Source organism: Podarcis filfolensis (assembly GCF_964270895.1).
Source record: "Podarcis filfolensis genome assembly, chromosome: 13".
NCBI classification, from domain to species: domain Eukaryota; kingdom Metazoa; phylum Chordata; class Lepidosauria; order Squamata; family Lacertidae; genus Podarcis; species Podarcis filfolensis.
In genome coordinates this window covers 29,592,816-29,620,316 of record NC_139615.1, presented here as the reverse complement: position 1 = coordinate 29,620,316, position 27,501 = coordinate 29,592,816, and the positions used below count along the sequence as shown (strand labels likewise).

Sequence of the window (27,501 nt, the reverse complement as noted above, 5' to 3'; positions counted from 1 at the left end):
CCCTTAATGAACTACAGTGCCCAGAATCCTTTGAGGTAAAGAATGTGCCTTGAATGTGCTTCAAAGGTATTGTGGTGCAGCCTCAGTTCAGGTGATATTTCCAAGCTATTTAGTGGCGAGGATGGAGAGAAGAGTTTCTCTTTACTAAGTTTCTCTTTACTAAGCACAGGCAAATAATTCATTGTGTGGGAAACCTTCAGCCAAGCAATGCATAGTGCTTGTTTAGCAACACTGCCATTAGCTCCTTCCCCCACCCCACCCCATGGGGTATTACTGTGATTAACAGCCCACACTTTTAATCTGCAATTAATCACGGCAATTAAGGCTTTTAGTCCTAGTCCTAAGAGCTTTCTTTTCTTTCTTTCTTTTTAAAAAGATAGTGCTCTGGACTAGTAGAAAAAGTAGAGATAGCACACAGAGAGCACCACATACAAAAATGTGATGCCCACTAAGGCCTCATCTGCACTAGAGATTTCAAGCAGCATCTTTAAACAGTCATGGCTCCCCGCAAGGAATCCTGGGAACTGTAGTTTATTAAGGGTGCTGAGGGTTCCTAGGAGACCCCTAGCGCCCTCACAGAGCTACAGGCCCCAGTGTGATTTAACAGTTGACCCCTCTTCCCAGAGAACTCTGAGAATTGTAGCTCTGTGAGGGGAAGAGGAGTCTCTCAACAAAGTCCAGCAAACTACAGTTCCCATGGTTCTTTGAGGGAAGCCACGCCTGCTTAAAGTGGAATAACGCTGCCTTAAATGTACACGGCAGAGGAAGTCAGAATGTTTTATTACTTGTTGAAGTGTCCATGAGCATTTTAGCTTCTGTGAAGCCTCCTCCTTCTTCATGCCCAGCACTGAAATGCAGTCTACTAGGCTAGCAAGGAAGCAAACAAACGAAAAAGCCGACTTCCACCAGATGGGCTGGGAGAGGAGGGTCAGGTCACCACACACACACCCCGCTATGCATTTCCATATTGGTCATGGAGGAAGAAGAGACTTCCCTGCCTTCGGAGCTAGCATGGAAACCGAGAAGGATGTTGGAGTTGGGACACAATGTTCCGTTCCTCTGCCAGCCCACTCACTCATCTGCATGCAGTTCCTGGTCACAAGTTGTTAACACAAGGCTGCTCCCAGCAACGTAAATCCTTTAAGTCTAAGAAGAATCTTCCTTGCTCCCACATGAACCTGCCTGAATGATAAGGCCGTCTTTCTGAAGTTCTTCCATGGATGGGTTGGCCAGGTTGTGAGTCAAAGAAAGTACTGGGCTTAAATCTTAAATTGAGGCTCATACAACAAAATAATAATATTTAGAATATACTGGACCCCCTTGTTGGAGACGCAATAGGGATAATGCGTCTTTAAAACATATGTTTTTCCATTGTCCTATAGTGAAAGGTTTTTAGCAGAAAGTAACTGAAACCATCAACAGAACTGTACGGAACAACCTTACATTTACCGAGCAAAATATCCTCTTGAATTATATACCCAGCACATGGAACCTTACAAAAGGACAATATAAGTAGACTCTCTGTGACCTTACCACAGCAAAAATACTGATACTGATAAAATGGAAAAATAAAAAGACTTATACAAACTCGCAACATATGAACAACTTGCATAAAACGCAGACTTGCCATGGACTAATTCAATGATATTTGGAATCCATTCTTACAAATACTGTAATAGGTTAAGATCTGGTGTACAATAATAACCTTGTAAAATATACAGTTTTGGGTCGTCCCCCCTTTATTTTCCCTTCTAAGCGGGCTCTGGTTCTCTTTTTCTCTTTTTTATTTAAGTCTCACCATGTTTAGTACACATATAATTATGTAATTTTTGAACTTTCAATAAAGATGTTAAAAAAGAAGACGAAAGCATTGGGCTGCCTTTAATACACAGTGGAAGAGGTGGGTTTGGGGTATTGTAACTTACAAGTGCAGGTCAATAGATAAAGGACGATATACTGTCTACTAAGTTACTTAGGTGCTTGAGTTTACATCAGCCTGGAGGTGGAGCAGAGCCCTCCAAAATCAGTCAGTGGCTGCTACATACTTGGGGGAACACCCCAGCTTTCCAATGGGACATGAGTTTGCGAAGTGATTCACTTTAAAAAAAAACAATTGGAACAAAACCGTGATCTTATGGCATGTTGTTGGGAGTTGAGTTCACAGAAAGACAGAGGGAGGCCTCCGGAAATCACAAATCAGGCAGAGTGCAGCCCTCTTCATATGTAGATTACACGCATGAAGGGTCACATGACTGAATTAGCCCCACTTGCAACATAGAATCATAGAACTGCAATGCAGGAAGGACAGCTAAAGTGTCCCTGATAGATGGTCATCCAAACTCCATCCATTTAAAAACCTCTGATGAAGAAGAGCCCCATCGCACCCTTGTTTTGAGTGTGGACCTGGAGCTTCTAGGCATGAATAGCTGATCCTGCGCAGATAGCTCCTTTTCAAATGCCTGCACTCACTGAGCAGATACCCCTGGGTAGCCGTCTGATACCAGGGGTAGGGCCAGACTCCCAGTCCCAACCCCTAGGCACCACGTAAACCCCATTCAGGTGCATAACACAATACGCGGGCCTGTGGGAGTCTGCGATTGAGAGCAGCTGCAAGACTTGTTCCTGTGTCAGTTTAAAACAACTCTGCCCACCCACCCAGTAAAATGGAGGACAGAGGCAAAAAAGGGGATTAACCCGACTCCCAAATAGAAAGAAATGCCTCAGAAGCATGTGTAAATATAACTGTGGGCGAGACTCAAAGAAGCACACCCTATGGGGGAAAACAAGGGAACATTGCATTCAGAAGCAAAAATGTTAAATCGTTTTTCACGACGGCAGTGCAGACACCATTTAAGCATCTCGCTTGCCTTGTAAGCAAGCTGTAACTGTTCAGAAATCTCCAGGAAGAATGAGGGGGAGGCAAATAACTTGTTTTTGCCCTGTTAATCATTCCCTCCTCCACCACAACATTTCATCTCTCTTTCCACTACTGCTGGAAGATAATTTCTTTCACAGAAGAGGTCACTGTTTCTCAGCTGCATGCCAGCATCAGAGAGAGAAAGAGAGAAGAAAAAAGCGATACATGGTGTCTGCTGTTCTTTTCTCCTCCCCTCTCCCCAAAATCCTAGCCCCTAATTACCAACTCCAGGATCAAGAGGGATAGAGCTTGGGCCAGACGATCTCAGTGCACTTACCTCTCCCTCACTTTGTAAACTGTTTAGGAACCTATTTTGGCATTAAGCAGTATATAAACGTACTATCATTGCTCCTGGTACTGCTAATAATATTGCTCCAAACAGAAAATGCTATCTGGGGAAAGGTTCTAAGTCCAGGTACCACTTTTTCTTATAATCTCAGTGGTTCAGACCATATGCGAGTCAGATTTCTTGCTACTGTTCCTTTACGACATACACTAACAGTCCCCACCCCAATCAATGTAGAAGTGTATACATGTCCAGCTTCCAGATTTTTCTAATAATCTGACGTCTTGGGCTGCGTTTGTCCAAAATTGCAGATCTGTAGGCCACATGGAAGCATAATGGGCCAGCAAGCCTTTCTCTCTCACACAGAAACAAACACACACACAATCAGCTACAGGACTGCACAAAGGATGACTTGAGATGAGTTGCTGATGGCTCCTTAATGGTGCTAATGGCAGGGAAATTATTGGAGATATTTCTGAAATATTCTGAACCAGAGAGCTACCAGAAGATGACTCCCATTGATGGAGAGAATGAAGCTGATGGGAAAGTCTTTGTGTGAGAGGTAACTAAAGAAGCATTTTTCTGACTGTTGGAAAGTGACTCCAGACTGAAGAGGAGCGGCAGAGTGTGAGCTAAATGATCAAAGCAACTTGGGGAAGAATGACTCTGGGGATCTGAAAGCATTTGGGTGGCCAGGTGTTGTCCTTTGCAGAGGATAAAGGTAAAGGTACCCCTGACCATTAGGTCCAGTCGTGGATGACTCTGGGGTTGCGGCGCTCATCTCGCTCTGTAGGCCAAGGGAGCCGGCATTTGTCCACAGACAGCTTCCAGGTCATGTGACTAGCATGACTAAGCTGCTTCTGGTGAACCAGAGCAGCGCACGGAAACGCCGTTTACCTTCTTGCTGGAGAAGTACCTATTCATCTACTTGCACTTGATGTGCTTTTGAACTGCTAGGTGGGCAGGAGCTGGGACCAAGCAACAGGAGCTCACCCCGTCGTGGGGATTCGAACTGCTGACCTTCTGATCGGCAAGCCCTAGGCTCTGTGGTTTAGACCACAGCGCCACCTGCATCCCTTGCAGAGGATAGCCCCTCTGTTTGAACGGCTGTCCAGCCAATATCTGGTTTAAAGGTAAAAATAAAACCCTAAACGGGGGGGGGGGGGCTTTCAAGTTGTCCTTCAACAGTCAGCACTTGGACACTGAACAGTAGTCCAATCTTATGCATCTTTACCCAGAAAGTAGTCCCACTGAGGCCAATGGAGCTTACAGTACTTCCCAATAAAATAATATCCAAATATTATAAAACCCTGTAAGTCTCTAGTGATCTCTTCTTCCAAGGGAGGCTAATTCCTGGTAACTTTTCATCATTCACAGTGCCTGTATAGGACCAGCAGAGATCTGTTGTAACTCTGTACATGAGCTTTAAAAGTTATATTTCCTTGAACATTGACAGTCTGATCCTATGCACATTCACACTGAAGTTAAGTTTTGATCTCTTTGGTGCTTACTTGCTTGCACTAGTGACTGGTGCTTCCTGGGTAGGAGAGGGAGGAAGGCAGAGAGGCCAACAGTAGTTGGATCCAGAGCCAACAAGAGGCAGAGCCAACTAATTCTAGTTTGGTTCCCGTTCTTCTCCCTGCTGAGTTATACAAAGGCAACATCAAAACTAAAGAGGAGGCAGTTGACAGACAGGGCTGCCTGATGGACTCGTTGTAAATAAGAAAGCAGACAGGTGGGAGCAGGCTGAGAGTAGGCAGAGGTTGGTGGGGCAGTGCCCCATTTGCCCCAATGGGGCAGCATCCAATGCTTGCCATACTCTCCAAGACATGTGTCTTTTGGGGCCATGCTCCCATGCGCGTCAAGGGACCCACAGAAGAGCACAGTGCAAAAAATGTCTTTTGGGGCTGCAATCTCCCAATTAAATTGGGAAAGTTTAGGAGTTTGGCTTGCTAGCCCATATGTTTGGGCTAAACAGCTGTCCAAGAATGAGGACAGTTTTGATTACTCAAGACAGGCTTATTGTCACTGTGCTATGCAAATTGCACACTTCAAGTTCGCCCCACCCAAATCAAACATTCCACCAGGATGAAAGAACACAACACACCAATACACAATCTCAAATAATACACACGTCTCTCAATAAACCATTGATCTTGTTTAACTCACGCTGAAAATCTCCTACAACATTTCAGGGCCTGGTTACAGAGTGCTGTCTGGTGGTACCATTGACTGCCCACAGACTAAAATTACCTCAGAACGGCTCATTATACATCCCCTAGCCTATCTTTTGGTGACAATTCTCTCTGCACACATGCAGAGAGAGTTCTTGAGAGGGCACTATCCATCATGATGCAAGTACTACAAGTGAACCCAAGCCCTAGTTCAGTGGTAGGCAAGGGGGTGTCCTCCAGTTATGGAGGGACTACAACTCTCATCAACCCCTACTGGCTGATGGGAGTTGTAGTCCAAAATGTCTGAAGGGCGTTAAGTTGGCAAAAGCTGGTGTACACGAACAACTGAGAAGCAGGGTTCCTGATAGATGCTGGCTTCTTTCCATATACAGAGGTACCTCGGGTTACATCCGCTTCAGGTTACATGCGCTTCAGGTTACAGACTCCACTAACCCAGAAATAGTACCTCAGGTTAAGAACTTTACTTCAGGATAAGAACAGAAATCGTGCTCCGGCGGCATGGCAGCAGCAGCAGCAGAAGGCCCCATTAGCTAAAGTGGTGCTTCAGGTTAAGAACAGATTCATGTTAATAACGGACCTCCAGAACGAATTAAGTACTTAACCCGAGGTACCACTGTAATCAGTAATCCTGCTATGTATATATGTAGGCTCTGGGCATTTCTTAAGTCCACACCCACCCACAACAAATAGAAATGTCGTCCTGTCTGCTCTTATATTAAAAGTGATGATGCATTTCTGTTCCCAGTTTCACATATGTTTGGATACTACCTATGGAAGACAAGAGTTCTGATGTTTATTGACGAAGACACTGTACTGTTCTCCTCTGCTTTCCAGAGCAATTCTGGGCATCTGCTTTTGCCTCCAGAGTCCCACCCTCAGAAGTCAGGCAGCAGAACGATTGCGAGGCGAGAGCCTTCCTGAGGTAATTTTGCTAACAAGCAGACAGCTGGTGGCATTTTCTTAACTGTGCCTTGAACAATTTGGAACAGGTTAGCGTTAACTGTGTTATGAGAGACCACTCAATATATGTTTAAGTGAGAAGAAGGGATTTGGGAGGGAAGTGGTAGGTTGATGTTATTTGTAAAGATTTATTATGTGGCGCTCAGCTCTCAACTGTGGCTCCTAGTAGCTGACAGCAGCAACACCCTGGGAAATGACTTTATAGGATCTAGAGTCCATCAACATTTGAATGGCAACAGCCAGGTTCTCCATCCCTGGTCTAAAGTTATAGGGATTTATAATAATAATAATAATAATTTATTATTTATACCCCGCCCATCTGGCTGGGCCTCCCCAGCCACTCTGGGCGGCTTCCATAAAAACCAAAAATACAGTAAAATATCACACGTTAAAAACTTCCCTGAACAGGGCTGCCTTAAGATGTCTTCTGAATGTCAGGTAGTTGTTTATCACTTTGACATCTGCTGGAAGGGCGTTCCACAGGGCGGGCGCCACTACCGAGAAGGCCCTCTGCCTGGTTCCCTGTAGCTTTGCTTCTCGCAATGAGGGAACCGCCAGAAGGCCCTCGGCGCTGGACCTCAGCGTCCGGGCAGAACGATGGGGGTGGAGACGCTCCTTCAGGTATACTGGACCGAGGCCGTTTAGGGCTTTAAAGGTCAGCACCAACACTTTGAATTGTGCTCGGAAATGTACTGGGAGCCAATGTAGGTCTTTCAAGACCGGTGTTATATGGTCTCGGCGGCCGCCCCCAGTCACCAGTCTAGCTGCCGCATTCTGGATTAGTTGTAGTTTCCGAGTCACCTTCAAAGGTAGCCCCACGTAGAGTGCATTGCAGTAGTCCAAGCGGGAGATAACCAGAGCATGCACCACTCTGGCGAGACAGTCCGCAGGCAGATAGGGTCTCAGCCTACGTACCAGAAGGAGCTGGTAAACAGCTGCCCTGGACACAGATTTGACCTGTGCCTCCATGGACAGCTGTGAGTCCAAAATGACTCCCAGGCTGCGCACCTGGTCCTTCAGGGGCACAGTTACCCCATTCAGGACCAGGGAATCCTCCACACCTGCCCGCCTGGTGTAGTTGTTTCATTTAACTGCAAATCACCATGACTCTAAAACAACTGTAAATCATTGGAGTTCTGGGGGCCTTTGGATTTGGAGGAATTTTGAAACATGTCATGAAACACCTTATAGACCTTAGCTTCAACCATGGAAATTTGGCTGATCTGTCCAGAAGGAATAAAAGTATGGTTAGGTTGGAGTCTTCCCGAGATCTGCTCTTTGGCATTAAAGAATATGAAGAAGACCTGCAGAAGGGACCTGGAAAAGAGTTAAGAGCCTCGGACATAAGATCTCCAGGTTGATGGACTATATGGAATTGATGGAAAGGACTGGCAGAATCCGAAACCAGGGAGAGGAGATGGTGGAAGAAGATTGGAGAATATAAAGTTTATATATAGAAATACTGTAAGATTAATGAGTGATAGAAAAATGGTGGAAAGAAATTTTATGGCCTTAGCAGAAATATTATAAGGAGTTAAGCATATATAAGTATTTTAGTTTTAATGAAAAATAAGGTTAAAAAATATGTTAAGATATTTATAATATGATAGAAAATAGAGAAAGATGGAAAGGATTTGCTGAAACAATTAATAGAAGTGGAATACAAAAAGGGAGGTGAGAGGAAGTCGAGGAAACAAGGGAATGAAAGATTGAGTATGGAAAAGGTGTGATATATGTTTTTAAATGGTTTTTGTTCTGTTTTGTTTAGGGTTAGGGTGGGTTAGGGTTTTGTTTAGTTTAGTTTAATGTGTTTAGTTTAATGTGTTTAGGTTGTGTTTTGTATTGTTTATACATTGTATTGTATTGTTTCTTTTCTTTCTTTGTTTTTCTCTCGTCTTTTTCCTTTTTCCTTTCCTTTTCTGTAATCTTTAAAAGTAATAAATATTATTAAAAAAAATAAAAATAAAACAACTGTAAATCTTTTAGACTTCCCTTCTCCCCTGCATTAAGATGGGATAGACCGGTAATTCACAACCTACTGCCATTATACACTAGCCTGTGCGGGATATTCAGTACCCACCCAGGAGGCAAAAGCCACTGTAGTTTTTTTGAACATGGAAAGCAGAGATGTGGCTCTGCTGTGCTCTGCTTGTTCAAGAGATGTTAGCTTCAGAGCATTTTTGAATTGTCAGTTTTCTTCTGACAAGGGAAAAGGGCACTGGAGATTTACGGTAGTTTTGTAAAAAGGAAATAATAAATCAATTTGCTCGTAAGTTACAGCTTGCCAGTGAATGAGAGGCAAACAGCAACCAGGACAAGCAATGTCAGTACTAAAGGAGTCTGACCTCAGGGCACAGAGTTTATCCACAGTTGACTTTCCATGAATCATTAAGGTCAGCAGAGTGGGAAGATAGGTGTTTCAAAATCTGTTTTACTGGCAGATTTGTGGGGTTTTTTTCCTTGTACTAGTGTGTTTCATAGAATTGTGGAGTTTGGAAGGGACCCCGAGGATCATCTAGTCCAACCTCCTGCAATGCAGGAATCTGCAGCTGTCCCATATGGGGATCGAACCCGCAACCTTGATGTTATCAGCACCATGCTCTAACCAACTGAGCTATCCAGTTGTTCTATCTTGGCATAGTGAATTTGACAATGCCCACTGCATACCGGTTTGGTATCCATAAGTTTGAAGAGCAGTTTAAATATATTTTATGCAATAAATTAATAAAGATAAGGAGATTGAACCCCTGTGGGAGAATCCGCTACTACGTTCTTGGCCAGCTCACATTCCTCTCCATTAGACTTCCACAGAGAACTTTGCAGCCGATTTTGCTCACATGCAGGAGAGGGGCCGTACTTTGACATTTCTTCCTCAAGACAAAAAAAATGTATCGGGTTAACCCCAAATTCTACAAACAAGAAAGCTACAGCTCAAGGATTTCTTTTAGAATCTACAGCAGAAACCCCTAACCTGTGGCCCTCCAGATGTCTTAATTCTATTTATTAAATTTATATCCCCTCCTTGCTCCCAAAGGAGCCCCAAAGTGGCAAAAACCACATTGTTGGACTCCAACTTCCATCAGCCAGTGGTCAGAAATGCTGGGAACTGGAGTCCATCATCTGTATTTCACACCCCCTTTTCATTTCATTAACCTTACACAGTGCCACACTTAAGTATGTGTGCATATGTGAAAACCAGTATCTCACTAAAATCAGCATCTTGTGCTGTCAGCCACAAATAAAATCCATTCAGTGGACTTAGGGAAGCCATTATTTTTTTGTCAGCCTCAGCCCCCTGAATCTGCCGCATTTGTAAATACTGGTCTACCTATCAGAGATGTGGTAAGGACTTCTGAGATAATGCGCGCGAAGAATATGAACATCCCCATGTTTCCGTTATAATACCTTCCCTTGAAAATGCCCCAGTCCCTATTCCCAACCATGATCCACATCCAGTTTTTAACAGCTGGGTTGTTGGGGGGGTTTTTTGTGTCTACAAATAATAGCCATACACACATGTGATGAGTGACTTTGGTGCACCATTGGCTAATTTCTGGTGGGCTATCTAATGCCCGCTGTTTGCGGGTATTCTTGCAAATAATTCTGGATTTCGCTCTGATCTGATAAGGAAAGTACTTCCTACATTCTTAAGCCAGGGTGAACACTTGGGATCACTGAATACAGATGAGGGACGCGGGTGGCACTGTGGTCTAAACCACTGAGCCTCTTGGGCAGGCACCCCCAAACTCGGCCCTCCAGATGTTTTGGGACTACAACTCCCATCATCCTTAGCTAACAGGACCAGTGGTCAGGGATGATGAGAATTGTAGTCCCAAAACATCTGGAGGGCTGAGTTTGGGGATGCCTGCATTTGGCCTTGCTGATTGGAAAGTTGGCAGTTCAAATCCCCACCACGGGGTGAGCTCCCATTGCTCTGTCCCAGCTCCTGCCAACGTAGCAGTTCGAAAGCATGCCAATGCAAGTAGATAAATAGGTACTGCAGCGGTGGGAAGGTAAACGGTGTTTCCGTGAGCTCTGGCTTCCATCACGGTGTTCCATTGCACCAGAAGCGGTTTAGTCATGCTGGCCACACGACCCGGAAAACTGTCTGTGGACAAACGCTGGCTCCCTCGGCCTGAAAGCGAGATGAGCACTGCAACCCCATAGTCATCTTTGACTGGACTTAACCGTCCGGGGGTCCTTTATCTTTTTACCTTTTACTTAATACAAATAAACTAGTAAGAGGTCTTGAATATGCATTGTTCTTTTGCAAACATAAAGCACATTGGTGGAACACAGGGGGAATTATATTCTTTTTTATATTAAAAAAAACCTGACCGCACAAGACCTGAAGTCAACTCATGGCTTCTTCAGGCACTTTGCCACATTCCTTTGCCAAGGGGGCCTGCAAACTATAATCATCCTCTCACATATTCATGCTTTCGACAGCATCGGATGGGCTCGAAGTTCTCCTCAGAAAAGGGTATCTTTCTCAAGGTGTAAAAATAACTGCCATTGTTGATTTGCATTCATTAATTCCTGTCTGAATTCAGAATGAATATATGTTGGGGGAAATTATGCCAACTATATTTGCTCAAAGGAATAATGGATGTGTGTGGATTATGCGCACCACAAAATGCATTAATTCGTCTGTGGAAATTGGGAGCTGCCTGCTGCTTTCATCTTGAGGAAGGAGAGAGGTGCTGGGGCTTCGGTCTGCTTGAAAGCCATATCTCTGACCTGGATGAGGTTGCCTCTAAACCCCAGAAGTATCAGGGCACATCAAAGACTATGGTTACTCAGAGGGAGAGAGAGACACTCTGCACATTGTTAATTCATATGTTCCAGAACTAAGATATGGCATGGGGGGGAAATGTGTTCAAAGGCACAAATTATATTTTGGAACCCAAAGTAATGAGGTGACATTTCCTATGACTTCATCCCATGACTTCACAGGAATGTTTGGGAGCTCCATCCATGTTTGTGGAGCCTATTATACTTCATCCAAACAAGGGGGGGCACCATTCACACATGCTTACATCACTGTGGGATCCACTTCCCCAACAGTCTTCTTGTGCTGCTACAATATATGTATGAATGCCAGCAATCACATAGCCAGAGCCAAATATTTGGGTCCTTTCTGCCCAATTGTGTCTCAACCAGGAAAGTGCCTGACAATCAAGTGGAAAAAGCCCATGGGATCTGCCCTGCCCATGCTGCTCCAGATTCCAGATGTTAATACAGTGGCAGGACCCAGGCCAGTGTTTGAAAAGCTATTGGCCTCTGGAACCTAGGTTACGGGCACCACAACACAATGTCTAGTCACATTATTCCCCCCCCACCCCAGTTCTGCCAAACCTTCTATTTATATTTTTGAAACACATGAACTAATACACAGTTCACATCAGCGACACATTGTTGATATCACAATTTTTAATAGCAATTCTTAATTGGACACCACAAACGTAAATGGGGCTCGGCCCCTGCAATAGTGGCCAAAACCGCAAGTCAGTTGAATAATTAATATTTACAAATGCTGACATCATTATATTATATTATATTATATTATATTATATTATATTATATTATTATAATTACAGTGGTACCTTGGTTCTCAAATGTAATCCGTTCCGGAAGACCGTTTGAGTTCCAAAACATTCGAAAACCAAGGTGCAAAGGGCTGTCTGCAAATTCAATTGAGAAAATGGAAAAACACGCAGTGGAAGCCATTCGACTTCTAAGGCATGTTAAAAAATGGAAGCGTTTACTTCTGGGTTTTCTGAAACGTTTGTCAACGGAGATGTTCTAGAACCAAGGTACCACTGTATATTAATTATATTATATTATAATTTTATTTTATTGTTATGTAAAGTGTTGTGCTAGATTTGAACTTACATGCTTTTGGGGGGTGGGGAGGCAAAGCAGCAAAGGGAAGGGAGCAGCCAGCGATCTCACTTGCATGCACCCTCAGTGGTCAGTGGTGGCAATTTTCTTCTGGAGTCTCAAGTCGCCACATGTGGTGCCAAGACTTCTCGAAGTGCTTGCAATCTGCCAATCCCCAGTCGCAAAATGTACCTGGTGCCTGGCTAACTTCGAACTGTGCCCAGGACACATCATTTTCTGGAGAAATGTGTGTTCTTGAGCATAGGGGTGGGGAACATACTGCAGAAGAGCATAAGAATACAAGAAGACAGAGGAGGTGGAACATGGGCACTGTGGCTACTAGCATGCCTCATCTGAACTTCAGAGCATTGGAAGTCACCCAAAGATATAAAAATTGGTTTTTTGAATTGTATTATGATTTGGAATATTTTTAATGTGTTTATTGGATTGCTAAAATGGAAAATTTAATAAATATTATTTTTTTAAAAAGAGGAGTGGAACATGGGCATTGTGGCTACTAGCATGCCTCATCTACAATTTGTGTCCCGTATTTATTCCACAATTATTATTATTGTCCTCCGCTACTACGACCATCACCAGCGAAACATGAATGTGTTGGAGAGATGGAGAGATCCTTTTCCTGCAGTAAAGTTATACCTAATCACATAGCAGAAACGTGCTCCAATCTCAGCAGTGGTGTTCTGTTTTAAGCTTATCTGACACGAATGCCCATTTGTTTTCCTTTTGTGAGAACTATTGGTTTGATTTCAATTCAGACTTTGCGTTTTTAACATAGCTTGTGATGGTGCCTTATGCCAAAACTACAAGTGGGCTTAAATGCACAGTTGCAGCCAGCAATGGCAACGATTTGTCCAGTTCCCTGCCCACCCTGCTTTCCACAATGCCTAGGACAATTTACCTTTAACTGGATGTCACAGTGTCGTACATTTTCCCACTAATGATGTGGGATGGGGAAACCACAACACCACTGTGTCGTGACATGGGTAAGCTGTCCTAGACGTTACAGAGTGTGGAATAAAATGCAAGGCTCCTGTTTTGAACACTTTGCACCCGTCTGACCAGCCCCATCAAGGCATACTGTCAGTCCATGCCTGGTGCCAGCAGTCAGCTATATCAGTCACAGGCCAGGGCCCCCAAGAATTTGGAAGGGTCCCTCACTGACCTGACCCAGTCATGCTGCCATTCACCCCCTCCCCATTGATCCAACCCCCAGGTGCTTTTCAACAGTGGGCAGTGCACCTTGTGATCTGCTTGTGGCAAACGGAGGATTGCGGCAGGGCCAGTGCCGGATTTTGCAGGGACCTTGACACAGGGCTGGTGATGGGGCCCCTCACTTCCCCTAAATCCCACCACCACCACCAGCTCAGAGTCCAGTTTCATTTGTGGCAATGGCAGCCGCAAATTTCTCTGCCACTGTTGCTGCTCTCAACACAGATATTCTTCAGCTCTGGATGGAGTAGCAGCACTTTTGAAGAGGAGCCACACTCCTCTCCCAACAGTCCCTTTAAGTCATCGAAAATGTAATGCTCCAGCCTATAGAATGGGTCACAGGAGCCAACTCCTAGGGGCCAAGGTCCTTTCGGGCCCCTTCCCAATAAAATATTTGAGAAGGCTGCCCTCCCAATTGATGGGCATTGCCATTCAAATAGTGTATTGTGATCGATTATACAGGGCTGGGCTTATCTACCCCCCCATATTTTATTCAAGTTGGCACCCCTGATTTGGATTTCATTGATCTGTATTCTAAAACATGCAAATTTCCTAGATCTATGAGCCACAAAGGGCACTCCATTTGGGGTAACTTACAACGACAGGTGACCACCATAGAAAGCAGCGAAGCTGATCTCCCATTCAAAAGTGCCTCTGCCCGGGGCTTGGCGTTGAGGGAGGGAGCACCTCTGCTGCCATTAAAACAGCAGTGGCAGCAGCAAAAGCACAGAGGTGCTGTCACCATCACAAGCAGGGTTGGAGCCTGCCCTTCATTGTGTGTGCAAGTGTTGGGTTGTGGGGTGGGGTGGGGTAGGGCCACCCTGCCAAGGGTCCTCCCAAGCCTGACACCAGTCCTGCTCTAGTCCTCCTCATGCCGCAAGCAGAGAGCTGTTACACTGCCCAAAGCTGCCCACAGAGCAAATAATTTCGTAAGAATGCGCTGAGTCGAGCTGCTTGCTACAGGGGAAGGCTTCGAAAATTGGGACCACCAGTCAATGACCTGGAGGGGAGACTGTTCCGAGGAGTATAAAAATATAATATTCAAATCGTCAACACAGACAAAAGCCAGCTAAGGAGCCTTTGCAAATGTGTAGCGTTTTGTTTTTTTAATTGGGTACAATCCGTCCCAATATTTCTGAAGAGTTGCACAACCTCGCATCCCATTATTCCAGCACCACCCATGTCACACGGAATGCTGAGCAGAGCAGTGGCTCTCACGTTCTTTGCTGAAAGTCTACCAGGGATTCCTCAATGGGAAACTCAGTAATGGTAGCTGAGTTTTCATAGAATCATAGCATTGTAGAGTTGGAAGGGACCCCAAGGGCCATCTAGTCCAACCCCCTGAAATGCTTTGCTGAAAGGCAGCTTGCCCACCAATTTCAATTTTCCCATCGACGTACAACCAGTGGGCAGACCCTCGGTTCACCACTTATGAACAGTCTCTGGACCAACAAACCATGACAAGGCTCACCTGGCCTTGCTAGAATTGCTAGAATGTGCCCCAAAATCCTCTGCAGTGTGCAGTGGTCATAAAACAGATACTTAAGAACAGCTCCCACCAGCTTTCCACAGTTGCCAGGCCTCCAGTGCTCCAGCAGGGTTCACGGTTAACACCTCTTTAAAAAACAACAACCGGCTAGCCACTGTTTCAATTTCCCACAATGCTCTGGAGTCCTATTATGTCTGGGGCATTGTGGGAAATTAACAGGGCAGCTATATGGAGCTGCTCAGAGTACTGCGGCTGTCTCCTCTGTTGGAAACAAGGTTCCCCCAGAGTCCCCCCACCCCACCCACACAAACTTGCACTTAAGGGCTCCTTGGAAGCTGTGTGGAAGAAAAAAGGCATTCCCTGAAGGTCAAAATTCTGAAAGACACCAGGTTAGAGTACATAGCAATATTGCTAGTTTCCAAATACAGTATGTGAATCTTCAGTTTGCCGTGGGTTTTGCCTTTCCTACAATGTTACACAGATTTCTTGGTCTGTGTGGAACAAAGCTACACACTCACACACTCACAGAGAGAGAGAGAGAGAGAGCTATCAGTTGCCCTGATAGCTTCAACTACACTTCCTTCCTTGTAATCAGGGACATTGCATGTTTGGCGGGGCTGAGCGGAGATTCTAATCTGTGTTAGGGATCATTAAGTAATGGAGCAGTTATCACAGATTAATTAACCAGGATTTATTTATTTATTTATTTATTTAAAAGATCCCATCATGAACAGCACTCCTCTCCTCAGCCTGCTCGCTCCATGGGTTACTCAGAGGCTGGGGTTACTTGCTCACACACAAGCAAGCAAGCTGGCCAGGGAGACTTGGACTGGAAAGCTGGGCTGGCGTTTTTTGAGGCGCTCCAGCAGAGAGGCAAAAAAAGCCGGTGGGGGGGCAGTGATGGAAGAGGAGGAAGAGGCTCTGCTCCCGGCTTCGCACAATAAAACACACAAACACAGACTCCGTACCCACAGATGGGTGGTGTGAATACAGGAGAAAGGGGAAGGGAAATTAAAAAAGAGAGGGAGGCGAGACTCCCCCTCCTCCCCCAGTCTCCACTGCCCATGCCGGATCAGAACACCCCTAACTCACCCCCGGTTTCGCTGCCCACCCCGGGGTTGGAAGGCTGAATGAGGAAGAGAAGGGGCAGGAAGAAGAGGAGAAGGAAGAGGGGATCTTCTCCCCCCCCCGCCACTTGCCCGTCTGGTGTGTGTATATCCCCACTCTTGCCTCTGCCCCCCTTCCCTTCAACGCCCCCAACCACCACCACCAGCGTACCCCGGGGAGTGGAAAGTTGAATCGAGGGGGAGTGGGAGGGATCCAGAACTCTACCCACTCTAGGTCAAACCGCAGCCCGCCTCTTACCTGCAACCCCCTGCTCCGGGCTTCCATCGCTCTGCAGCTCAAGTCGTCCCCGTCCAGTCCAGAAATCTCCTGCAGCAGCCGAGCCAAACTAAGCTAAGAGCCAGGCGAGCCGCCGCCGCCGCGGCAGCCTCCTCCCCCGGCCTGCCCCGCCCCCACCTGCCTCCACTTCATGTCTTGGGAAGGGTCTGCCCACAGGCAGCCTCGGGTGGCCTCCTCCCCGCCCCCCAGCAGGAGATTGCAGGGCCCCTGCAGTTTAAGTAGCAGGCGGGGACACTCCCCGCTCTCCTACGCACACCTGAGCTGGAAGCGAGGATGCTCACATCGCCCAGGACACCGCTCTGCGGTCACCCACCACCTGCTTTTGAATGCCATCTGATTTGGGCTTGAGCACCGTCTCTCTCATTTCACCCCACTGTGCCCCAGTAAAACTACTCAAGTTCCAGCTCATACCTGACTCACCTGGACCCATTTGTTCTGCAGGCGTAGGAACAAAGGAGGCTGCTTGAGTCAGACCGCTGGCCCATCTAGCGAAGCATTGTCTCTAAACTGGTGGGAAGTGGAGCTCTTGGACAGGGTTTCTCTCTCTCTCCCCCCCCCCCAACCCTACCTGGAGATGCTAGCGATTGAAGCTGGGACCTTCAGATGATCTGTCACTGAGCTACAGCACTTCCCCATTGTGCACCTGTTGGCTGCTTACTGCACACATTGTAGGGCAGGGATGGAGAGCCTGGTGCTCTCCAGATATTGTTGGACTACCTCGTTGGCCCTTGGCTCTGCTGGCTGGAGCTGATGGGAGTTGGCATCCAACCACACCTGGAGGGCCACAGGTTCCCCATTTTTGCTATAGGTGGAGAGTGGGGAGGTGGCCTGGCTGTGCCTTTGGGGAGGAAGCCATCATATAATAATAATAATTTATTATTTCTACCCCGCTCATCTGGCTGGGTTTCCCCAGCCACTCTGGGCGGCTTCCAACAGAATATGAAAATACAATAATCTATTAAACATTAAAAGCTTCCCTAAACAGGGCTGCCTTCAGATGTCTTCTAAAAGTCTGGTAGTTGTTGTTCTCTTTGACATCTGGTGGGAGGGCATTCCACAGGGCGGGTGCCACTACCAAGAAGGTCCTCTGCCTGGTTCCCTGTAACTTGGCCTCTCGCAGTGAGGGAACTGCCAGAAGGCTCTCGGTGCTGGACCTCAGTGTCCGGGCAGAACGGTGAGGGTGGAGATGCTCCTTCAGGTGTACTGGACTGAGGCCGTTTAGGGCTAATAATAATGTCATGGCCATTCAACCCATTGCTTCAGCCAGTGTGGTGCAGTGGTTAAGAGTGGTAGTCTTGTAATCTGGTGAACGGGTTCGCTTCCCCGCTCCTCCACATGCAACTGCTGGGTGACCTTGGGCCAGTCACACTTCTCTGAAGTCTCTCAGCCCCACTCACCTCACAGAGTGTTTGTTGTGGGGGAGGAAGGGAAAGGAGAATGTTAGCCGCTTTGAGACTCCTTAAAGGGAGTGAAAGGCGGGATATCAAATCCAAACAACTCCTCCTCCTCCTCTTCTTCTTCTTCTTCTTCTTCTTCTTCTTCTTCTTCTCTTTGATGGGTCTGTGTTTGTGTGTGTGATGTAAACAGAGTGCAACAATGAAGCACTACAGAATTAGAATAACGAAAGGGGATAGTCAGACTTGTTGCCAGTGCAATACAATCAGCCTATCTGCCTTGAAATGAACCAAGTCTCAGCTGGCCACCGAGTTCCAATTTTCTGCTCTGGGGCAAGATCCCTGATGAACCACCCCAGATTAAATGTAGGATCTCAAACCCAACCTGAGACAAAAGCCACACAGTCTCTGTTAAAAAAAGAAAATCATAATTACATCAATCTGTGTTTTAATGGTGCTCAACACCTGCCATCTAAGGCTACTTCATGCTCTGCCTAATGGTTTGACCTTTCCACAGAAGACCTTCAAGAGGAGGTTCCAGATGCTTCCAAGGCCATGAACTGCCCTATTAGTTAAGAAACTTCTCCTGGCATTTGGCTCAAATCTACAGTCCTATAATTTGAAGCTGCTGCTCTCTGTCAAGTTCTTCAACTGAAAGTGAGAAAAAATAGGGAAAGCACTTGCCTATCTAGCTGTTTCACATGAATAGCATTGCATTTAAAAGGTGTTTTAGAATTTCCACCATCTCTGGCTATTGGCCATGCTGGCTGAGGCTGATGTGAGTTAGAATTGAGCAACATCTGAAGGACCACAGGTCTCCCATCCCCTGTCTTAGAGGATAAGGTGCATCAATGATTTCTCTCCACTTTGGGACAGACTTTTAGTTGTCACCCACATCCTGAACCTACTCCCCTCCCCCCAGACTGAACATACACCCAAGCCAGTGTTTCCCCAATGTCTGATAAACGAGGCGTGTTTCCCCCTCAACAAATGAAAGGGCTTAGTTTGTAAAATTGAACACTATGTACCTTCATAGGAGTATGCTCTCTGTGTTTCTGCACGAGTCACTGATCTGAGCATGCTCAAGATTGGAAGGAAGGAAGTTCGGAGTACTTAAACATGCAAAGAGGCAATGGGCAGGGCTACTTTGATCCCCACGGTATATGATTGAAATAGTTCTTTCTGCAGGCACATGAGCAATTCTCTTACAGTGCGTTATTGTGCCCTGTCACACAGCTTGCAATTTGCTGCTTCAAGCCTTTCCTCATAGGGCTTGTCTCCAAGTCTCTTGTAGATCTCCTTTCAACTCCTCTTCCCAGTTTCGCAACATCCTCCTTGAATTAGGGCCCCCCAAACTGAACAGACATGGATGGGACACGGGTGGCGCTGTGGGTTAAATCACAGAGCCTAGGACTTGCCGATCAGGAGGTCGGCGGTTCGAATCCCCGTGATGGGGTGAGCTCCCATTGCTCAGTCCCTGCTCCTGCCAACCTAGCAGTTTGAAAACACGTCAAAGTGCAAGTAGATAAATAGGTACCGCTCCGGTGGGAAGGTAAATGGCGTTTCCGTGCGCTGCTCTGGTTCTCCAGAAGCGGCTTAGTCATGCTGGCCACATGACCCGGAAGCTGTACGCCAGCTCCCTCGGCCAATAAAGTGAGATGAGCGCCGCAACCCCAGAGTTGGCCACGACTGGACCTAATGGTCAGGGGTCCCTTTAAACTGAACAGGGGACTCCCAGGGTGGGAGAGTGGTTGTAGATTATTTTTGCACATGAAGCTTAAAGGAAAGAGGGTCTTGCCTCATCCACTTTGCAATATGAGCTTCTTTGCTTTGCACTGCAGATGCCTCTCTTTCCGCATTAACATGATCAAACATCCTTGTAAATAGTGTAAGAAAGGCCCACGGCCATATTTAAGCTTCACATATGAAACGTGCTCTTGGAGCTACTAAGTGTGGAGCTGAAATTACCTCCTAAGAGCTGGATATTTTTGCATTTACTCATTTGAACCAAAAGGCCCCCTTTTTGCTACAGCATCACATGGTCAGCTCATGCTCAGCCCCCTTCCAATTTTCAGCACTGGTTCTGCCCAGCCAGTTGGCTTTTGGGGCCTCGTTTTGGTCCTCTCCTTGAGCAGAAGTGTGCATTTATCCTTCTGCAGTTTTATTTTAAAGTTGTCAGCCCAGCTCTTCAAGTGTGTCAAGTTGCCTTTGGATTTTTTTCTCCTGTCCTCTAAAGTGTTCACTGATTCCTCTCAGTTTTGTACCGTCTGTGGATTTTAGGAATGTGCTGCCCATTCCTTTCTCTAGGAAATGAGACAGATGGCAAGCTTTCTCTTAGAGCAGATGTGGGGAATCCCCAGCCCATGGGCCCAGTTAGGCCCTGCCAGGCTTCTCCATTTGGTTTTCTAGAATCATAGAGTTGGAAGGGATCCTAAGGGTCATCTAGTCCAACCCCTTCAATGCAGGAATCTTTTTCCCAATGTAGGGATCGAACCCACGACCCCGAGATCAAGTGTCTCATGCTCTACCCACTGAGTTATCTCGCAGGTTTGCAAGGCCATTTCACCCAAGCCACACCCAGCTGCCCCACACCTGACATCATATATGACATCAATGTGCGGGGCAGGTAAAGACGTGACTCAGCTAAAGAGGCATCCACGGATCAGCTGGTGGGTAGCACATGCCAAGCCCTAGCCGTACAAAGCACTGTGCCTGGGGCTTTGCAAGAGGCCTTGGCAAAACCCAACCACCAGCTTGCAACGCTCCTTGCAAGAGCTGCAGAAGAAAACACTTGGCCGGGGTTTAGCAAGCCTTGACAATCAGGAGATTGGTGGGTCTTGCTGAGCTCCTTTCAAGCACTCTGCAGGACAGCATGTTAGGGCCTGATCAGACCTCAGTTTAATGTGGATCATGAACCCCTTGGGCCTCCTTCGATTCCCCCTCGTCCACGCGGCGTTCTCCTCCAACTACTGTTGTCCCCACACTTTCTCCTCCCTAAATCTGGAGTTTTAGCTCTCCTATTTGGGTTTTCAAAGAATAGGAAATCTCAGGATTTAGGGAGGAGAAAGTCAGTAGTAGTTGGAGGAGAATGCCACATGGACGAGGGGGAATCAAAGGAGGCCTAAGGGGTCCACAATGCCCTTAAAAGTGTGATAGAGACTGTGCAAAAGTCCTCCCCCAGAGAGAGTGCTGAAGGTATGACAGACACAAGGTGTGTGATTTACCAACTCATCCCACTATTGTTGCTGATAAATGGAATGTTCAGGGTTGTGTGGTCCTTCAGGTAACTGCAACACTGCTTAGCTTGCTCAGAGACAACAGAACTTAAGAAATGAATGTATACGATAGCTGTGGGAACCGTCTGGTCCTCCACCAGACGTTGGGACTACAACTCCCATCATCCCTGGCCATTGGGCTTGCTGGCTGGGGCTGCTGGGAGATGGAATCCCAACAACAACAGGAGGGCTACAGGTTCCCCTGGTGTAGGACAAACCATTCTGGATCCCTTGGAAAGGTTATTGTCATGAACACATGTGCCCCAAGTAGAGAAGCATAGCATGAGTTAGAAAGCAATCAGACAGCTGAGAGCAGTTGGCTGTCTACTCCCCCTCCCCCTGACATTGGGATGTTGATAAGACGTTAGCAGAGAGTGAGATGGAGAGAAGCCAACTCGCTCAAGAAGAACAGGCAGGCTCGGAAAGCAGGAGGGGTAGCATTTCCTCACCGGAAGAGGAGGCAATTAATCCCCTGAGTCCAAAGAGTAGACGTATGGGAAAGGTATTAGTCAGGAAACAAACCCAGAAATGTAAGGCTCATAGGTTCAGGATATTCTGCAGAACCAGGAAGAACTCCTCAGAAGGGTCAACTGAATCGTAAGATATGGAAGCTCCGATAGAGCGTCCGAGACTGATTGTTTGTTTTGCAATAAATCTTCAAGCTAATTACGACTTGTGTGCTGCGTTATCAAAATGGCAGCCTGGGCTCCTGACAGTTATGATATCAAAATTTTGGATAGTTGTGAAGTATTGTTTGTAGCACGTATGTGGAATGATGTGTTCATTTTGCAACAAAAGAGGCAAACAGTGAGGGATGTGTACAAGACACATGTAATTGTGCCTCCATCATCTCACCTCCACTCTCCTGAGAAGCTGTTGCCTTTTTGCAGTCTTTGTTTTACAATGAAGATGTGAAACAGAAGCAGACCAGGAGCCTGTGTATTTGAATTAATTTATGTTCCCCTTGTCCTTTGGCAGCCCCAGCTCTGTGCCTACTTTCCTCGCCATTCTCCTAACACTCTTTGGGGAGAAAAGGTGGCACATTTGTTTGTAACACGATGCTATCTAAGTGGAACAAAATGGACAGGCAAGTGATTTCTGTAGAGCGGTACCGTCTTAAAATTGGAGCTGGAGCCCAGTCGGCAAAGCCCTCTCATGGCATGCAGATCATGCACGTAACACCACCACTGAAAAGCTTGTATGTGGTTCCTGGATGACATCATCTCCAGGCTTTTGTATAGCTTCTTTGATAGCAGATTGGCCAGTTGATATTTGTAGAACCAGGAATGCTCATGCCCACCTACAAAAGTGTGTCTGGGGTGGTGGTAGTGGGGTGAGATCGGAGCGTGGACCTGAGCAATTTCAGAGTTGGGAGGCTGCAAAAGCAAAAGCCTGTTTCTCTGGTGTGTGTGCTCCAGCTGTGTGTGCATGCTGTTTCTCTTGGGGGACAATGACTGATGCCACTTTAAACGTCTGGCACTGTCTGGTTGCATACCTGCCCCCACACGCTGTAGATCAGCAGATACTCTGAAAAAAAGCATGCATCTCTTCAGTCCTCTTACTTCCCACAGAACCCCGCCTCCCTTGCAAAATGCTGCCCCTGAAACTTCCTATCACTTGGGGGAATCGAGGGACGTGAAGCAGTAATAATGAGGCAGGCAGGAGACTGGTCTATCATACCTTCCTATCCTCATTTGCTCATTGGTTTTAGAAAAAGGTCACCTGTGGCTGGTGCCCATTAGGGGCTGGTAGGGTAGAAGTCAGGAAGACCAACACTAGGGGGAGCCAGAGCCAATGGCTGGCAGAGCCACCCAGCTGATTGGTTGTAAGGAAGAAGGTAGGCAGGTGGAGGCAGCTTGAGGGGAGGGAGGCAGTGCCCCATTGGCCTCAGTGAACCAGCCTCCACTGCAAAAGAGCAGGAGGTTATCTTGCTTGGACACCTCCAGTTTGGTTGGCACTCCTTCCTTGGCTGAGGATTAGTTCCATCGCTTCCTTGCAGCTCCTTAAATCTGGTACCTGCAGCACAATGGCAAGAAGCACCTTCACAGTCCTTCCTAGTTCCTCACTGGGTGGAAAAGGTCTTCAATGACAATTTTTTGTGTGAAATATTGGCGACAGGGGGGCCAAGAGATATGTGGGGGGTAGAGAGAGAAGCACTCGAGAACTATTTTTAGTCAAGGAATTGGTTGCCAGGGACATTAAGCTAATTCCATCGCCATACATCAGGGAAATGACTGCGGAGCTGTTTTGGAGCCTAATTGAGGGGATTTATAGCAAAATGCAACTTGTCAGAGGTGGCAGAGGCAAAATAAAACACTCCCAAGGATGAGGAAAATCAGTCCATTTGTCATGCTTAACTCTGGATTCCTTGGCACAGCATACGGCAGATTGAGCCGAGAGTGGGATGGAGGAGGGAGACTTTGATCATGCCATCGACCCTGCTGGGCATTTTCCAAAAGCCTGTGTGGGTTCTGCATTTGGACCATGCATGTGCTGGGCCCAGAATCCAGCACCCTTAGAATAACACCTTACTATCTTCTTTTAAACGCAAGCTACTTGTGTTCATGGATGTGAAGATATGGTGATCATCATCTGTTCCCTTAAAAAAAATAAATCACAATATTGGTGCCTCCAGCTGTAAAACACTTGTCTCCTTCCCTGGCCAGAGTCCAACAGCTGGACCACTTCTCCCCAGCCTCTACTCAGGGAGGTGGGGCATGTCATACCTAGGAACCACCAGCCATCAAAAGCTGTTGAAGAAAAATCTTCCAAGTCATTAGTGCCTAATGCAAAAAAAAATCATTAACTGCTTCCTAAACAATTAAAGGAAAGGTCATCTTCTCCCTCGATGGCTGGGAGGCTTTTTAAAAATGCAGACAATGGCTGGTGGAATTTATGAAGGGAAAGGTGAGGTGAGATTTCATGCAGTTAGAAAATGGGATTTCAGTTCCCTTGGTAGGTTTTTTGCCTTTCCAAACTAGAATATACGCATGTGATTTGCACACTTGCCAGAGGTTGCAAGATGCAGCTTGTCATAGTGTAAAAATGATATTATACTAGAGCAAGTTGTTGTTGTTATTTACAGAGTATGTGGGTAGTAAAACTATAGTTAATGGGTAGTAAAACTATAGTCCAGCCCTTTGATTAATTTGTTCCTTGATTAGAACCACAGGCAGTTTTATGTGAGATAATCTTCAAGTGACTATTAAAAAGTGGGGGCCTAGGTTGGCTTGTGTGGGATTATGTGCTTTACAGATGCAGATTTGTGTAGGTGATCTCAAAGGTACAGTTGCATCCCTGTGATTCACAATAGTTTCTGCGGTACAAAACTGTTGCCAGCAAGGACATTCTAACCTCACTTGCAAGATCTCTAGCCAAGGGATGTGCCTCACTCCTGCATTCTGAATAGCACCCGGAAAGCTGACTAGATGTGTTACATAGAGATCTATCAGCATCAATTCAATGCCTCAGCCCATTGTACCAGCAGTAATTAGGAGGCATTAATACAGAATGAATTTCTCACGTCATAATTACAACCGAAGGTGTGAACCAAATTTTCATCGGGCTTGATTGCAAACACTCTGGAGTAGTTAAGCTAACAGTTCAAAATGATCTCTACAAACCGAATCACTGTGAGTAGCTCAGCACCACTATAAGCCATTGGGGTTGCAGGAAGGACTGTCTTGGGGGGATTTTAAGGGGAAAGGGGGTGTTTTGAGCATGCAATAGGTCGCCTTGGTTACTTCCACTATCTTTTTAGACCATTTGTCTTCCTTGTAGTGGATTTTGACAATCCAGCTCTCCCAGGTCACAGACCTGCTAGGCTGCATTAGCAGTTGAGTGACTGTGTGAAGGCCCATCAGTGACTGTGGTTTGTGGAACAGTTTTATTTAGGCAATCTGAATGGCATGGCAGAAGCAGAAGGCAGAGAGAAAAATGGCAAACCACAACAAGACCCTCCAAATACCCACATTTCCATCTCCCCAGGAAGACTCAGTTGGTAGCTTTTTCTTTTACTTCCAGGGAGTAACAGATTGCCCAATTTCAGGCTAGCAACTAAAATTCCCTGTAGCCAAATTGATGGTGGACTACAAACTAGTAGTTTCCTGTTTCATGTGTGATGCAGATTGCTGCTGAGATTTATTTTCAATATTTCAATTATCTACCTCAATTTGTTGGGATTCAAGCCAGCTGGGAAACTTTACTCTCTGACCTCTTGCTGTTGTTGTTATTATATTATAATCTGTTAAATTTATGCCACCCTTCAGCCATAGATTTCAGGGCAGTTTACAACATAAAATTACAATATAAAAACCACAAAATACATAAATGTTTTTGCCTGGCACCTAAAGGTGGATAATGAAGGCGTCAGCCGAACCTCTCTGGGGAGAGCATTCCACAAACAGGGAGCCACTGCAGAAAAGGCCTGTTCTCATGCTACTTGGTGGTGAGCCTAATGCACTCTGCACATGCTTGGATGCACAATCTTTCCTATTGCTTCACATGTTAGAACAGGATGCTGGACTAGATGGGCCATTGGCCTGATCCCGCTGGTTCTTCTTCTGTTCTTACATTGCACAGAACAGCATTCATGCTTCTTGTGGCACATCTTATCTGTTATTAACAATTTATATTCTATTTGCAATTAGTTTCTTATTTCCCACACGTTTCTGGCTCAGAGCATTATACATCTGGCTCCTGTACAGTCCCCACATCCATGCAGCTGGCGGGACCAGATTAGTTTAGTTTCAGTCTTATCACGAGCCTTCGCACCATTCTCTGGGCCCTCCTGATGTCTGGTATGGATTTTTATTTGGCTCTAGCTGTTGCTCAATGTTGCAAAACATCTTGACTCACAGGGCTGGCTTTGCAGGTCTGGAGGTTTCGTCAATAGTTGTCCTCCCTCCCTTTGTTCATTTGCAGGTCCAAGCTAATGGCTGCCTGGGTGGGTAGACAGGTCTTTTTTACCAGACCAGTAAATTTTACACACGGTGGCAAATTGGGGGAGTTCAGATATTACAAAGAGGCACTCCCTGAGGTCACTTTCATGCCATACTATCCTCCTCAAGTCTTTAAGATATGAGCAGAGGGAAACCAATGCCCCAAACCTCATTGCATCATGCTGAATTCAGCCAACCTCAAAATATAAAAGGAATAGGGAAAAATAGCTGAGAGAGGAGAAGGAGAGAAGGAGAGGGTGGTGGTGATTTTTAAGGGCTTTGCCAAGGTCAGAATCTCCTTTTCCACCACTCTGTCTGTTTTTCAAAAATGACACTGCAGAGTTGGAAAAGGTTCAGAGGTTGTGCATGGCATGAAGAAAGTGCACAGGAAGTACTTAAGGTGTTCATAACATCACCTTAAGGAAGACACCCCCTTCTACTTATCAGAGTAATTTTGAACACTTGACACCCTATTTTAATTTATTTTTTATTCCTTAATTTTTTTGTGGTTTTGGTATACACAATCTACTTTTTTTTTTTTTAGTACTGCCTTCCCCACCACACATTAAAAAGTTGCCCTTGTACAGGAAACTGGGATATCATTTAACCTATGTGGAACAATTACATGTTAAGTAGCTATCACAGCAAAAAAAGAAAAAGAAAGGACATTTATCCAGGAAAGACTTTTGAGGAAGGCTCTGTGTACATTCCCTTTATATTAGCCATAACCCATATATTTCCTGTTATTTCTTAGGAAATACTGCATTTTGATGTGTGTCGCCCCCCCCTCCCCAAAAAACCCAGTTTGGATCAGAACTGAGAAAAAGAGCAACCTAGCTGTGTTTTAAGCTGGCAATGTGCACGCAACCAAGTGTGTTGCTCTCCAGGGTCCTGAAATGGATTATTCTTTGGGAATCCCAGTTTAGAACGCTAAAAAGAGTCAGAGGTGGTGGAGACAGAGGATGCTTGAGATATCTGGTGTGCCCTAGACAGGACAGTGCTCATGGTTATTTTCCTCCTCCATATCCTGGCCATAAATGAGTGTCTGATACTGCTCTACATAGAGTAGACGTCTTAGGCTGCTGCGGGGGGGGGGGGATCTGTAAAGAGCCTTGTGCAACATTACAAAGATGAGCAGATTTATGGTGGGTGCGTAAGATTTTATGGACTAGGGAGTCCACTTCATCAGATGCAAGATAGCTCCAGTCTCCCAGAGAGATGACAAGCATTTCATTATATTTTTGGCGGTGCTTTATGAGGCTTTTCTAGATCCAGAATTTGAAGTGGGATTGTGGCCAAATGATGCAATCAAAATTAACGTTATGTGTATGGGTAGGTGTGGGATAGGAGACTTTTAGGTCTCACACATTATCTCCACATGAAGCAGGAAGGTTGCCCTCTGCTGTTGCGCCAGAACTTGTGAAACTTGCTATCATATTACCTTAAACCTAGTTGATGAAGGCGAAACCAAAACCAGTGATTAAGGATGGAATTTTCTGAAACTCTTCATGTTGAGTGTATATGCACA

General features: G+C 46.0%; 1 protein-coding gene across 2 annotated transcripts in view; it reads right to left on the bottom strand.

The window, feature by feature from the left end:
* LOC310747921 (corticotropin-releasing factor receptor 1) overlaps nucleotides 1-16,452 on the bottom strand; it is a 78,012-nt gene extending 61,560 nt beyond the window's left edge. Inside the window, exon 1 of one of the 2 annotated variants that reach the window (XM_083583346.1) lies at nucleotides 16,326-16,452. In XM_083583346.1, coding sequence (XP_083439472.1) covers nucleotides 16,326-16,352 — 27 coding nt within the window. In that variant the 5' untranslated portion in view covers nucleotides 16,353-16,452. The remainder of the gene's footprint in view (nucleotides 1-16,325) is intronic. The other variant, XM_083583347.1, reaches the window with a different exon arrangement.
* Nucleotides 16,453-27,501: the final 11,049 nt, after the last annotated feature.